The 13358-nt window shown below is 42.4% G+C and overlaps 1 protein-coding gene across 1 annotated transcript; it reads left to right on the top strand.

The window, feature by feature from the left end:
• Positions 1-288: 288 nt before the first annotated feature.
• FUCA2 (alpha-L-fucosidase 2) lies at positions 289-12994 on the top strand. The gene is made up of 7 exons (XM_036248543.1): positions 289-503; positions 3507-3694; positions 6577-6916; positions 8143-8353; positions 8592-8782; positions 10737-10845; positions 12556-12994. Exons 1-7 carry the CDS (start codon positions 289-291, stop codon positions 12694-12696), a joined length of 1395 nt encoding a protein of 464 aa, XP_036104436.1. The 3' UTR covers positions 12697-12994.
• Positions 12995-13358: the final 364 nt, after the last annotated feature.

Genomic DNA, 13358 nt, shown 5'->3' with positions numbered 1-13358 from the left:
AAACCACATTCGTCCTCTGCCACCCGCCTCATCCCCCAATCGGACAGACTGACGTGGAGCCTTAGCTAAGCGGCCACAGGGTAGGCGCTGGAGTAACCCCTTAGTTACGCCAGGGAGCTGCAGCGCCCCTGGGGCAGCCCCTCCAGCTCGGACAGTGGCCACTCCCACCCGAGCCGGGACGTGCCTTTCTCGGACAGTTTGGTCAGGTGACGGAGGCGGAGCATACTTCGCCAGAGACACGGAAGGACGCTGCGTGCAGGCATGACCGAGGGACGGAGGGCGCGGGACATGCTGAACCCGGAGCTGCCCGGGCTCCTGCTCCCGCTGCTGCTGCTGCTGCTGCTGCTGCCGGCGCGCTGTCCCGCCCGCGGCGCGCGCTTCGACCCCACCTGGGAGTCCCTGGACGCGCGACAGCTGCCCGCTTGGTTCGACCAGGCCAAGTTTGGCATCTTCATCCACTGGGGCGTGTTCTCCGTGCCCAGTTTCGGGAGCGAATGGTTCTGGTGAGTGCGCCTTCCTCCCCGTGCGTATCCTCTGACCCTCTTTTTGTTCCCGGGCCTCCAGCCAGGACCCAGCCAGACCCAGCCAGGACCCAGCCAGGACCCAGCCAGACCCAGCCAGGACCCAGCCAGGACCCAGCCAGACCCAGCCAGGACCCAGCCAGGACCCAGCCAGGACCCAGCCAGACCCAGCCAGGACCCAGCCAGACCCAGCCAGGACCCAGCCAGGACCCAGCCAGGACCCAGCCAGACCCAGCCAGGACCCAGCCAGACCCAGCCAGACCCAGCCAGGACCCAGCCAGGACCCAGCCAGGACCCAGCCAGACCAGCCACCACCCAGCTACAGCTTGCAGCTTAGCCTCCCAAGGATTTATGGCGGGCGTTTAGAATTTCCTGGTGTTAAATGTGATATTTATTGTGTTACCTTTCGTCCTGGATGACCTTTGACTCTCTCCTCCGTATAACTGCACTGAGGGTGGCCCTGACTTCTCAGCTTCTGGATAATTGCACTTACCAACTTGTATTTATCAACTACAGTATAACCATCAAACAACCAAACTAGCAGAGATTAATGGACTTGTGTGGAAGGGTTAAAGGGTGAACGCTGAAGCTTGTGCCTAAACTGTCCCTGGAGACGCCCAAGTCCCACCTGCTACCTGCTCCTTTTCATTCCTTCTGCCACGAAGTATGGTTACAACATAAATTCACCGTGTAGGAAACATCTGCTCACTTGGGCATGCACTGGCTCTTTAGTGATGAAATGTTACCATGTGTGCCGCTAGGGATTTTTTAAAAAAGGGTTCTAGAATATTACTTAAAAAACAAACAAAAACAACCAAAAACCACCTTACTATATGAAAGGTGTTGCACACAAAAAAATTACCCTTTGGATTTTACCTTAAAACCCACGTAAAACGGTGCATGTGATCTCTTACAACTTGCAAGTGTTTCACATACCTTTCCTGATTACATTCTTCAGGTGTTAAATTCTTCAAGATAAAAATGTAATCAAATATATATGTGTGCACACACACATATGTATTCATAAGTGAAATAAAAATGAGTATTTATTTAAATCTACTTTATACTGTATTTGCATACATCAAATTTAATATATACTATATGTAGTATATAGTATAAACTCTATATTGTATTAACATTGCATAGTATACATTGTACCATTTTCTACAAAGAGATGACTTTCTGCAACCAGTAATCTTTCTATTAAGTTAGGCCAGTTGTGTAAGGGATGAAGTACTATTCATTTACTCTTGTAAATCAACTTGTAAAGCAAGGGCTTCTTTCTTCCCATACCATGCATTCCCAAACATATTTACCGAGGGATGCTATAAATCTCATTTGCAAGTGTTGTGCTGTAAGGCATTTGGAGGTTCTTTTCTAAATGTTTCAGAGTAGCTAGGTACCAAATTTAGCAGGTTTTCTTCCTCCTTTATTAAATATAATACATTATCTTTTAAGTTATTTTGCTCAATTATGATGATTAGGTAAATTATACATTTGGTGCTGGAAGAGGATGTGATGGTTGTTAATAGAGACTAGTACTCTGCCACAAACAGCTAGTTTTGCCTAATTTTATTCTTTGCAATGGTAAACGTTTTGTTTTCTACAAATGAACACGGCTGTTTGTTGTGACTTAGAATAATAAAGATATTTCCCAAAGAAAACAACATAGAGTATGTTTCTGATGGCCTGGAAGTTCATTAACCCTGTAGAAGATTCTTCAATTATCATGGTTTCCCTCTATGTCTTTTCTAAACCTCTGCTCCCCTCCCAGCTTGACTCATGAGCAGTCAATAATACCGATGAGTATATCTGGCTGTCCTTAAAGGCAATTCCAAACCAAATACAAATGATAGACTGTGCCTCTTTTCATGTGTAATTAGTATGGCATTTGAGAAGCGCCTCTAGACAATATAGAGAATGCAGGTTAAATTAGATCGTGCTAGGAGAAAATAGGAGAAATCCCTCATCCTTGTTCAACTTTCTGACTGTCCCAGTTTCTCTTCTGCAGTTCAATTTAAAAGGTAAAAATGTGTCATGTATCAATTAGGATACTTTCAGTTCAAGTATATAAAATGTGTCATAGTAGGGGCTTGTTATCATACATAAGGAGAATTAGAAGTAGTTGGCTCATTGACAAAATCAAAGACATAGGCTCTTTCTGCCATCCTCAGCCTGATGACTTGTTCCTTCAAGGTCACATGCTGGTGGCCAGCCATAACTTAACACAACCTTGTCCAAAGGCAGGAAGACCAATTTCTCTTCTTACTATTTCCCAGAATCTCCCAAGTTGGCTTCCCCTTAAATTCCATTGACCAGCATAGCATGTCCATGTCCAAGCTGCAATGGAAGCTGGGAAATTATGTATTTGACTGGCTGGTGGTGGTGGAAAAAGTAGAAAATGGGTCAGAGATGGGGCTTGAGACTATTTCATGAGGATGGTTACTGCGATGTTTATCTAAAATGCATACTTCTGTTTTTGCTACAGTTCTCCCTAGGAAGCCTTTCTCAGGAAGTTTAGGTCCCATGACTCACAGTAAATGCATAGGAGGAACCCTTGATGGTTGAGTCAAAGTATTAAAATAACAGCATTTCCTTTGTTTGGCTGCTGCCTGCCTCCCCACCTGCTCTCTGCTGGGAAGGCCATGGCTCCATGTTCTGTTTTAGGCACAGTATTTTCCTTCCGAAGCCTCCTCACGTGTGTTGCAAAGATATATACTACATGTTGTGATCTAGAAGTAGGGAATTAATGGCAATGGGTAGCTGGGTTGTCTATAATGTTCTAGTTCATGAGTTGAGTTGGATTTCACAGAGGGATAGGTGGAAAACAAGGGGGATTTTGGTTTACGTAAACTTTCTTTAAGGAAAAGTCAAGCTAAAGGGGAGGTGAGAAAGTGAATCTGGGTATTATTTGAGTGAGGGGAGCTGGTCTGATCATTTCCAATGTTTATATGTTTTATGTGCTGTTTCTGTTCCTCCCCTTAGGTGGTATTGGCAAAAGGAAAAGATACAAAAGTTTGTGGACTTTATGAAAAATAATTACCCTCCTGATTTCAAATATGAAGATTTTGGACCACTGTTCACAGCCAAGTTTTTTAATGCAGACCAGTGGGCGGATATTTTTCAGGCATCTGGTGCCAAATATGTTGTCTTAACTTCCAAACATCACGAAGGTAAGTAAGTGTAACATTTGCAAACATGGATGACAGTTACAAAACGTAAAGCAGTTCTTTTGGAATAAGAAACTAAAGCAAGATCATCCACATGAGATCAGAGTTTTCTCTTGGGATCAACCATAACTGGCTACTGACATTTGATTGTGATTTAAGGGACCACGTGTTCCATTCAATTAAGAGGCATTAAGTATGCAGAAAGATCATACCTTCCACATAACAGGAAAAAGAAAAATGATCACATTTTGTTATATGCATATTTAGCTATATTTCCGAAATTTGAGGAAAGCTATCTGAAGTGGATATGGGCTGCAGGTCCAAGTTTATCATTGGAATTCTGCTCCTTCCTTTCCTTTCGCTCCACCTCTATCATGCATTCTGGTAAGGCACCATGTGCGTTATGCCTCTTTAGTCTTGTGTCATTACTGACACATACAGCTGTGACTTTGGCCAACTCTTATATGGCCGAATGGTGGACAGTTTGCTGTGATGAAAGTGACACAGATTATCGGAAAGGAAAAGGACTATGGAGCCATAATGGTGCCCAGAAATACCAGAGATGATGGAAGAATATCCAAAAGGAAACACAGTGGTGTATTCGACAGGGTTCTCCGGAGAAACAGAACCAACAGGAAGTATAATAGACATACAGAGATTTATTATAAGAAAGTGACTCACTCAGTTGTTGAGGCTGACTGGTCCAGACCCAGGAGAGCTGATGGTATAGTTCCAGCCTGAGTCCGAAGGCCTGAGAACAGGAGAGTTAATGATGTAGGTTCTAGTCCAAGTCTGGGTCTAAAGGTGGAGGAGACCAATGTCTCAGCTCAAAGACAAGCAGAGAGAAATAATTCTTTTTAACTCGGCTATGTATTCTATTTAGGCCTTCAACAGATTGGGGAGGGCAATGTGCTTTACTCATTCTGTCTATTCAAATGTAAACCGCATGCAGAAATACCCTCTTAGACACACCTAGAATGATGTTTAACCAAATATCTGAGACACCTGTGGCTCAGTCAAGTTGACACATCACTGTGTCACTGTGGTTCTACATTGATAGGATTGTTTCCACCCACTACTATTCAAGTATTTATAAGATCAAGGAAGCATCAGTAAATTATTAATTCATTTGACAGTTTCCTCTGCGAGGTCATCTTTGCCTTGGTATAAGACATTTTGGCTCATTGCTTTCTGTAGGGAAGGGGAGGGGAGGAGAGTTCGAGGGAAGAACCCAAACACCAATCTAGAATTCTCTTAGAATATTTCCTCTTTGGCCACATTCTAGTGGCTTAATAATTTTATCCTAATGATGTTTTCCCTGCCTAGAAGAATATTTATGAAGTGTATTTGTGAACGTGTGATTTCCTTGCTTTAGGAACTTCTCTGAGCTGTATGGCACAAAGTATTACAGAGAGCTTGTTACAAAAACAAACAAAACAACTTTTAATCATTCTGTGAGACAGACGATGAAGCTCACATTTATAAACTGTCTTGGACCTGTGTTGTCATCTGTTCCATTGCTTATGGAGAAGACCTGCTGAGTGGGGTCAGGCAGGGAGACCCATGTGAGCTGGTGGTGGTAGGAACTGAAGATGCAGCTTTAGTCCTTAGGGCCTGTCAAGGTGACACATTTTGGATAAGACTTTAAAATATCCACACTGCTTTGAAGCTCACCACAAACATCTTTGGAACAAGGGTGAGCTCTTTTAAAAGCTTCTTTAAAGTGAAATTAAAGAGTGTGTCCATCTTAGACTTGCCCTAATTTATAAGACGTAAGTGGGATAACAACGTACCTATGTTCCTAGGCACTAACTGAAAATGTTGAGACTCTTATATGATTTCTTAAGTATTTCACCTTATATATTGCTCCATATATATATATATATATATATATATATATATATATATATATTTTATTTTCACCTGAGGACATTTTTGCATTTATCTTCAGATAGAGTGGGAGGGAAAGAGGAAGGGAGAGAGAGAGAGAAACATCGATGTGAGAGAGACACATCGACTGGCTGCCAGCCACACAACCCCACAGGGGCCGGGGACAAACTGCAACCAAGGTACGTGCCCTTAGCAGGAAAGAACCCAGGCCTCTCCGCTCTGACTGCTGAGCCAAACCAGCCAGGGCTTGCTTCTAATATTTTTAGATGGAACACCGTCCATTTAAATGCAAGTTCCTTTTTAAATATGAATTATTTCAAAGTGCTTGCTTGATGGTAGACATTATTTTTCTTACCCATTTAGTTGGTAGATAATTCACTTTCAGGTAATTTAAGAAGCAACCTCTCAGTTTGTGACTTCAGAGTAGGATGAGATTACAGATGATGGGTGAAGCATTTTAAAGTCCAGACTACTCACCCCTACTCCACCCCCCTCATAAAATAAATAACGAGGCTAAAAGATTTACTGCTGCACATGGGTCACCAGCGTTGTAAGGATCACACTATAATAAATAATCCGAAAGGCAGGGACTCACCTTTAGTCTTAGCTGTGACCTTGAATGTTGACTGCTGATGTCATGTAGACCCAGGGCTTGCGGCAGGGGGGCCGTCACGGAGGACACGCAGACACGATGCTCTTCCTCAGGGAGCTTATGTTCTAAGAGGGAAAAGACAGACGGCAATCAGACTCTACAGACCTTGTCAGTGCCCTGAGAGTTACTTTTAAAAACCTCAGTTTACCGTGTTTAAACTCTCATTTGTTGTTCATATAAAAGCAGAATATATACCATGAAAACTAAATTGCCATAAGAGTTGTTTGCAGAAGCAGTTATTTCCATGTTACGAGCATGCTCAAATATGTTTTGGCGTTTGTGTAGGTGGAGCTTGACCTAAAATAAAATGGACATACTCACACGGGTTTTGAACCGCCTGCAGGCTTCACCCTGTGGGGCTCCGCGCACTCGTGGAACTGGAACGCTGCAGACGAGGGGCCGAAGAGGGATGTGGTCCAGGAGCTGGAGGGAGCCGTGAGGAACAGGACTGACCTGCGTTTTGGACTCTACTATTCCCTTTTTGAGTGGTTTCACCCGCTCTTCCTTGATGACCAGTCCAGCTCATTCCAGAAGCGACAATTTCCAGTTTCTAAGATGCTGCCTGAGCTCTACGAGTTGGTGAACAAGTACCGGCCGGAGGTCCTGTGGTCGGATGGCGATGGGGGGGCGCCGGATGGCTACTGGAACAGCACGGGCTTCTTGGCTTGGCTGTACAACAAAAGGCGTGTATGCTGCTGCGTTCTTGGTGGTCTTAGACCTCCCGACTGATGCGTGACGTTTTCATTCCCTTGCTTCTTGAAATGCTTCCTTTCAGGCTCATGCATGGTATGGGGGAGGGAATCATTATAAGTAATGCTTTTTAGATATGTCTGTATTTACTCAAAATTGAGACTTACAAACCAGGAGTGAAATACAACTCAAAAGTCTGATTTTGAAATCAGACTAAAAAAAAATCACAGAATGCATAATTTTGAAGATAATACTTTTGTGGATTCCCATTTTCACTTCCTATTCTGGGACAACCCGACTTATCCATGACTGTTTCTGCTTATGTGCTTTTCAAGTCCTCTAATCGCTTCTTCTTACCCTGGGGTAACCTTTGCTGCCCAGTGCCCCCCTTATCTGTCCCCTTATCTCCTTCATCTTCCTCACCTCTTCCTGTTCTTTCCCATTGCTTTTTAGTATGTTCCAGCCTGTCCCAGCCTGAGCTCCTCTATCAGGCTTAAACTAAATGGAACACGTTTATATTTGTAACTAGAAGGTACTTGTATTGTGTTATGAAGTCAGGGAGTGTTCTGTGTTCCCTGAGCCCACAAGGGGCGCACATACAAATACTCTGGACAGCTCTTGACATTGAAAACAGCAGTTTCTTCAGGTACCCCTTCCAATGGGAAAGATTGGGAGCCACCCACTTTAATTGTGAATCAAAACCGTCCCCTCTAAGTAGAAGGGTGCTGGAGGTACCAACTCTTATGATAAATAATATTGTAGGGATATTTCATACCAGTGTATTTCATGATGGCAACAGTTCACTTTCCTGAAAAAGTTTAATACTAGGCAAAATTGTAAGAGAAAGAAAAGGCTAGAATGTATGTATGAGATCATTCAGTCATTGGTGAGGAGAATGTCTTCATTGGAAATTCAATTTTGGGTGTCATTTACAATATTGGGGGGAAGCTTCAAATAATAGTATAATACTCTTATAAGTGCTATATGTGCTGGGCACTGGGCTAGGTATTTCATATATGTTTTTCTGTCTAATAAGAGTGAAGGAAATTGTTTATCAGAGGAACTAGGAAGCTTGCTCTAGGACAGGGAGTTTAGAAAGTGACAAAGACAGGAACGCAATTTTCAGGAGTGGATTTCAGTAAATCTTTTCTCAGTGACATTTCTTTTTGTGTTAAAATTTTTTACTTTCTGTTTATAAAAAGCATACTTTTCATTTCAGCCCAGTTCGGGACACGGTAGTCACCAATGACCGCTGGGGAGCTGGGACCATCTGCAAACATGGGGGCTACTATACCTGCAGTGATCGTTATAACCCAGGACATCTTTTGCCACATAAATGGGAAAACTGCATGACAATAGACAAGTATTCCTGGGGCTACAGGAGGAATGCGGCAATTTGTGACTATCTTACAATTGAAGAATTGGTGAAGGTAGAGTAAAATGTCTAGTAACACTTATGGTAATATTCGTACTGTGTGGGTGTGTGAGAATCATTTTTTACTGTTCTGTAGCCCGATGGCCTGTAAACACAGGACACTTCTGTCTTCAATGTCTGTTCTCCTAGATAGTGGCCACATATGCATGTATAAGTTCATAGATACACTATTAATGCGTTCATGATGGAATTGTTTTCTCTCTCTAAGAACTATATTTCTTCTTTTTTTTTAGCAACTTGTAGAAACAGTTTCATGTGGAGGAAATCTTTTGATGAATATCGGACCCACTCAGGATGGCACCATTTCTCCAATTTTTGAGGAGCGATTAAGGCAAATGGGGACCTGGCTAAAAGTCAATGGAGAAGCCATTTATGAAACCAGCACTTGGAGATCCCAGAATGACACAGTCACCCCAGATGTGTGGTAAGTTATTCTTACCAAGTGCTGTTTGATACAGGAAACCACTTAAATTTTTTCAGAGATATAGAGAGAAAAATAAGATGAAAAAGAAATTTGACAAATGCCTGTCTATACAAAACACTTTCCAAACTTTATTTACTGTAAAGACAAGGAACGGGAAGACACGAGCATGTTTTTGAGTATTTACTGTTTAGCAAATTGCAAACTGAGTGTAAATCATCCCTAGATACCTCCTAATGGTGGACAAATTTTAGTGAAAAGTAGTCAACTCTTACAAAAATGATAAGCCACTTAGAAGAGTGAAAAACCCTGAGTGGTTAATCCAAAAGAGAGACTTCTGTTCAGTCAGGTAAGTAAATTCTAACTTTCGTAGATGTCAAACCACAGCAAATCATCAAGCAAGAGGTGAAGGGCAGAAAAACATACCAAAAACCAGCCCCAATAACAGCCTTGTTTTAGTTGATTTAAAAAATTATAACTTGTTCCTGGTAGTCAAGTAAATCTAAACCTGAAATTTCTTTAAAATGATCTTAACTTGCTAATTTTTTTTAAAAAAGCCTTGCCTTAGGCTTCTGTCTGAGCTTTGGAAGGTTCTGTGGGCCAGTAAGTACCTGAACCAGACTCCGTGTGATGGTTTCTGCTGTGGGGTCTTATATATACATGAGGGTAGTACGAGTGAAGCTTTAAAAATTCACCGTGTGCTGCTACCAAAGTGAGTTCAGCCTGCTCAAGTGTAAATCAAACGATTAGACTAAATGTCCTTTTTTGATTTCACTTGAATTATGAGGAGAAATATTGTCAGCTCATTGAAGACAATAAACTAAGGCAATGTAGACAGAGGCAACTGTCTGTCAAACTCAAGAACTTCGGTCCCACATGAACTCAGTACCCAGCCTCCTTTCACAGAGGTCGGTTTGAATCTGGTTTGGGGATTTTTTCTGTGCTTCTATTTGATTAGAAGGGTGTCTGACCTGGGGCTTCACCATCATTAACCATTACTCCATGGAGCTTTCTCTAAATAAGTAAAGATAAAAGCCAAGGTATTTGGCAAGGCCTGTAAGGCCCCGAGTCTGGCGCCTGCCAGTGTCACCTGCCTCCGTGGCCCTCTGTCCCCTCCAGCGAGCCCTTCCGCTCCGGGTCCGTCGTCTGGGCTTTCCCTCCTTGCAGCGGTCAGCTCCAGGGTCGGCGTGAGGGGCGTGCAGCCCTGTAGAGAATACTGCGAGTTTGCTCGAGCAGTAGCTGTTGACAGCTGCTGGGAAGCGAGGTCCCAAAGGTCCCCAAGGACACGTGTGCGGTTTCTTTTATACGTTCGAACTTGAGGAGGGCCTGTAAGGTGGGAGAAAGTGAGGTGGGGGTCGGATTGCAGGGTGGTCACCAAGGTTATGTGCTCTCTTGAGGGTGGTTGTGTCTATTTCAAAGATGTGCTAACTAGATGTACAAAATAGCTGTACAAAAACAACGGACAGGGCTTGCTTACAGCCAAGGGAAACCTCCCGTCCACACCCACCAGGACCAGCCTGCATTTATGATCAGATCATCCTGTGAGGTGACTTTCTGTAGAACCTTTTTTTTGTCCACAACAGACTCCCAGGTCCATCCTTAAAATCCGTTGAGATTTTGGTCCTGGTTTTCTGTCACTGTCCCCAGAACTCCTCTTAACCTATGGAATCTGACACTATCTCTGGGTAGACTGTGTCAGAATTGAGTTGAATAGTAGGACCCCGAGATGGTATCTAAGAATTGCTTTGTGGTATGGGGAACCCACTCCCCTGCTTTGGAATTGGGATCAGTACCCTTTTGGGTGCTTTTTACACTACCTTGGGACTATTTTTCCTTCCGTCTATTAACGAAGACATTGGTAAATACTGACCAAATGGAAATATCTCTGTAAATAATTCCAGAGCTGACCCATAATGAGAAATATTACTGTGCTTCCCCCCTCCCTGCCATTAACCAGGTACACATGCAAACCTAAAGAAAAATCGGTCTATGCTATGTTTCTCAAATGGCCCACATCTGGACAGCTGTTTCTTGGCCAACCCAAAGCTATTTTGGGGTCAACAGAGGTAAGAGGGAATTTTATCTTTATTGTTCCTTTAAATTGTTGACTAGAATATCCTGATGAAAACATAACTTTTAACTTATACGTGCTCTTCTTATTACCCATCATAGTAATTTAATTAATTATTTTTTTTGTTAATTCTCACCCAAGGATATTTTCCCATTGATTTTTAGACAGTGTGGAAGGGTGGGTGGGGGGAGAAAAACATCAATGTGAGAGAGACACATTGGCTAGTTGCCTCTGGCCAGACCTGACCAGGGCCGGGGACTGAACCTGAAATCCAGGCACATGCCCTTGACTGGGAATCAAACCCAAGACCCTTTGGTCCGTGGACCAATAATACTCTCACTGCTGAGCCAAACCAGCCAGGACCATAATAGTAATTTTCAAATGCGCTTCATCAATGGCAATGTTTGGCCAGAACCTTTGATGATATTCTTTCATTTCCTAGAAAACTAAATTTATTAAACTAGTACATTATCTCCAGGCATATCAATGTAAAATATTCTTCTTCATAGTTGTTCTGATTATTCAAGTTCATTGTATGCATCCAAAATGATTTTCATAAAACTGGAATTTGTATTCTTCCTCTGACATTCACTCCAGAACATGTTAGACTTGAATGTAAGAAGTCCTGACCCTACTATTTTAAGTTTATAAAATACTTTGGAGAAAGTTTACGGTTAATCTAACAGTTATAACCACTAGGTCAGGTATTGAGTTCATTTTTATATATTTGTAGCTTATTTTAAAAATTGATCATTTCCTTGGAGGTGAATTGTCCATATGCGTCTCCTTACATCATCTTTTCATATTTCATTTTTAATGCTTATGGCTGATCAGGCAGCAAAGATGGAGTTTAAATCTGATGTTTATAGCTTAGTGGTCTGGGTATGACATTATGTTTTTATTTTATCAGTGTTCTCTTTGGCCCTCATTAATACTGTTATTTCAAACTTCATGGGTTAAAACATTTTTTTTCTTTATTGATTTTAGAGAGAGAAGAAGGGAGCGGGAGAGATAGAAACATAGATGAGAGAAAAAGAATATCGTTTGGCCGCCTCCTGCATGCTCCCCACTGGGGATTTGGCCCACAACCTGGGCATGTGCCCTGACCGAGTATCAAGCCAGTGACCTCTTGGTGTCAATGCTCAACTACTGAGCCACACCGGCTGGGCCATGGATTTTGTTTTTATAATGCTGTACATGATAATCACAGTTTATCTGGTTCTAAATAACCGCAGATATGTAGAAAATGATTTGTTTAAATTTACTTAGAGTAAGACTAAGGATATAAAACAATTATAGTAATTATTGATCAGAGTTAAGTATTGTTGATTAGTGGAGGTCATTGGAAAATCTGGGAGGAACCCTGGCTAGATCAGGGAGGGGAGCCTTTCTCCAAACGTCTGTGTAAGAACTCAATTTGTGCAGACTGGTTCCAGAGTCATTTTCTCCGATCCTCTCTTTGGCTTTTCTCTTCTCTGACACTTTATTCAACCTTTACAAGTCTTCTTCCCCGACTCTTCCATACTTTTATTTGAGAATAATATAGGAACAAGACGGATGTATGTGCTTTTTGATCAAGGGTTAAAACAGCTTGTGAATTACTAAATAAAAGTAAAAAATGACTCTTCTGTCTACGGTGCTATTAAGAAATATCAACCACCCCTTCAGAGATACACTTGGAGACGTGTGTGTGTTTTAATTTCAGGTTAAACTGCTGGGACATGGACAGCCACTCAAATGGACCTCTTTGGAGAAAAACGGCATTGTGGTGGCACTGCCACATCTACCCTCTCACCAGATGCCCTGCAGGTGGGGCTGGGCCCTAGCGCTGACCAACGTGATCTAACGTGCAGCACAGCGGCTCATGCTGCAGGTGTAGCTAACACTAGAAAATGTCAGGCTTCTGTAATTACAGCACACGGAGAAAGCAAATGTAAAACAGGTCAAGAACAGTCAAGTACTTATTTAGGCAATATGGCCCTGTCCCCTCCGACTCCCTAAACTTCCTCCTAAATTACCCACGTCCCTGTTGTACCTCTCCAGGGCACTGTGTGTGCAGAGCAGGCCTTGCCAAGGTGTGTCGCTTCGGCACGTGCATTATCTCCAGCTGCAGGCCATCACGATCCCGCAGGCTCACGGGAAACTTCACCTCTCCATAAAGAATTTAAATTTGGGGCCTTGCCCACAATAAGAGTTATCACCAGAAATAACTTTTTTTTTATGTTAATGTTTCAAGAAAGCTGACAGGTCTACATAGTAAACATGGAGAACATCTTAAAATCTTTGACAGGATATTTCATTTCATTAGAACTAACATAGAAATAAATATTAAAAACTAAGGATGAAAATCCACAAAACTCCATAGAATAGTGTTTTTACAAACCTTTGGTCAGTTAACAATCTTTACTATCTCCACTTCATTCCACTTAAATCATAAACAAACCTTACACATTTCCTCCCACTTCATTTAAGACCCTTTGACACAGAAATGTCATCACTGTGCATATC

Source organism: Molossus molossus, unplaced genomic scaffold (assembly GCF_014108415.1).
Source record: "Molossus molossus isolate mMolMol1 unplaced genomic scaffold, mMolMol1.p scaffold_m16_p_8, whole genome shotgun sequence".
Classification (NCBI taxonomy): domain Eukaryota; kingdom Metazoa; phylum Chordata; class Mammalia; order Chiroptera; family Molossidae; genus Molossus; species Molossus molossus.
The sequence above is the reverse complement of the archived record's forward strand: the minus strand, read 5'-3'. Positions and strand labels throughout refer to the sequence as shown.

Coding starts and splice junctions, on each gene's coding strand:
- FUCA2 (XM_036248543.1), top strand. CDS start 289: ATGCTGAACCCGGAGCTGCCCGGGCTCCTGCTCCCGCTGCTGCTGCTG. Junction 504..3,506: donor TTCGGGAGCGAATGGTTCTG/GTGAGTGCGCCT, acceptor TCCTCCCCTTAG/GTGGTATTGGCAAAAGGAAA. Junction 8,354..8,591: donor CAATTGAAGAATTGGTGAAG/GTAGAGTAAAAT, acceptor CTTTTTTTTTAG/CAACTTGTAGAAACAGTTTC.